The following is a 1,705-nucleotide window of genomic DNA, read 5'->3' as shown; positions in this document are numbered from 1 at the left end:
CCCTCGTCCCCCCACCCGGTATCCGCTCCAGTATCCCTCCAAAACCCAATTTCTTAACTCCCTTCCCTCCCCCCACACCTACCTCCTCTAACTCATCCTTGGCATCCAAACTGGTTGAAAGTAGCAGCCTCCCCCCTCCTGGTGCTCCTGCTCCCGCTCCTCCTCCTCCACCTCCCGCTGCTCCCGAAGCAGCTGCTGCTGCTGCTGCTGCCCCTTTTCCCTTCTGCAACTCCATGGCTGCAGCCAGGAGACGGGAAAAGGTCAGGGAGTGGATGGATGGAAAGTCCTAGATATCAGGAACTCTGGATTGCCAGGGACTGGGGGACAAGAGGCACAAGTTGGGGAGGGGAGAGCAAGGGCCCCTGTCCTCTCCACTCCTCCCTCCTCTCCAAAAGGCCGCGCCTGCGTTGGGGGCGAAGGCAGAGTCCTCTGGGTCCTGACTTTGGGGTGGCAGTGCTGAGGGAAAGCCGCTGGCTCCGAAGTACAGTGGGATAAAAGCCTGTGCCCCTATGGGAAGGGTAGGAGAGGCTTCCGCCCCTGAAGAAGTGGACCCTAAGAGCGTCTGACCCTAAGAAAAGGAGGGAAAACCCTAAGTTTCTGCCTCTTTTCCCCGTTGGGGGGGAAAGAGGAGTCCTGCCCCTGAAGTAGGAGGTAGGAAACCTTCCTGGCTGATGCCCCAAGGCTTGGGAAGTGAAGCGCCTTTGGATCCGGCCCCTAGGGGGTGAGGGTGAGGCAATAAGCGCTATGGGAGGACAGGGAGGACCAGCGTCTCCCCACACCACACAGAGGCAGCCATGGTGGAAGGGCGGGGGGTGGGAAGGCGGAGGGCGAAGGCGAGGGCGAGGGAGGGGGAGAAATCCTCTAGGCCCGCGCCGGAAGTGAGCAGTCGCGGCCTCTGGCCTCCGCCAATAGCTGCTTCCGCGGTGGCACTGAGTCTCCAAGGGGTAGGAAGATCTCGGCGGACCGGCCTTTTCCCCGTCTGCCAATTGTGTTGAGGGAGAAGAGAGCCTGGTCTGATGGGCAACTAGCGTGCCCAATCGCTTCCCTCCTTTGCTCTCAGGTGGGGTGGGAGCGCGAGGCGATCAGGAAGGAGAGAGGCTGCGCTTGCGTGCGCTGACGCGCATGCGCGGTGTCACCCTCCGCCCTCCTCCCTCCTCCTTTTAGAATTTGGGTGGGTGCAGGAACCTGGGCAATGTTCCTGCTTGGCTTTGAGAGACACGAAGCCTGCAACGAAGTGGCAGGGTCGGGGAGGCAACGGTACCCCAACCCGTAGGCAGTCACAGAGCAAATGCCGTCGGATGGTATGAAGCCAACTCCCAGAGCTAGGAGTGCATCACACAGGCAAGTGTGTGCGCTCTCACAAGTGCAATTATCAGACTTTGCAAAAAAAGTGCATTGACCCTTAGGCCGGGCGCGGTGGCTCACGCCTGTAATCCCAGCACTTTGGGAGGCCGAGGCGGGCGGGTCACGAAGTCAGGAGATTGAGACTATCCTGGCCAACATGGTGAAACCCCGTCTCTACTAAAAATGCAAAAATTAGCCGAGCGTGGTGGCAGGCGCCTGTAGTCCCAGTTACTTGGGAGGCTGAGGCAGGAGAATCGCTTGAACCCGGAAGGCGGAGGTTGCAGTGAGCCGAGATCGCGCCACTGCACTCCATCCAGCCTGGGCGACAAGAGCAAAAACTCGTCTCAAAAAAAAAAAAAAA

General features: G+C 59.6%; 1 protein-coding gene and 1 pseudogene across 2 annotated transcripts in view; both read right to left on the bottom strand.

The window, feature by feature from the left end:
- The window catches only part of INTS3 (integrator complex subunit 3), a 47,713-nt gene extending 46,897 nt beyond the window's left edge, over positions 1-816 (bottom strand). Inside the window, exons 1-2 of one of the 2 annotated variants that reach the window (XM_012000287.1) lie at positions 661-799; positions 83-317 (exon numbers count right to left, since the gene is read on the bottom strand). In XM_012000287.1, the coding sequence (XP_011855677.1) occupies positions 83-235 (153 nt within the window). In that variant the 5' untranslated portion in view covers positions 236-317; positions 661-799. Of the gene's footprint in view, positions 1-82 lie in introns of both variants that reach the window. The other variant, XM_012000286.1, reaches the window with a different exon arrangement.
- Positions 817-861: 45 nt separating this feature from the next.
- Positions 862-1,705, bottom strand: part of LOC105554065 — an 11,852-nt pseudogene continuing 11,008 nt past the window's right edge.

This window comes from Mandrillus leucophaeus, unplaced genomic scaffold (assembly GCF_000951045.1).
Source record: "Mandrillus leucophaeus isolate KB7577 unplaced genomic scaffold, Mleu.le_1.0 Scaffold624, whole genome shotgun sequence".
Taxonomy (NCBI): Eukaryota; Metazoa; Chordata; class Mammalia; order Primates; family Cercopithecidae; genus Mandrillus; species Mandrillus leucophaeus.
The sequence above is the reverse complement of the archived record's forward strand: the minus strand, read 5'-3'. Positions and strand labels throughout refer to the sequence as shown.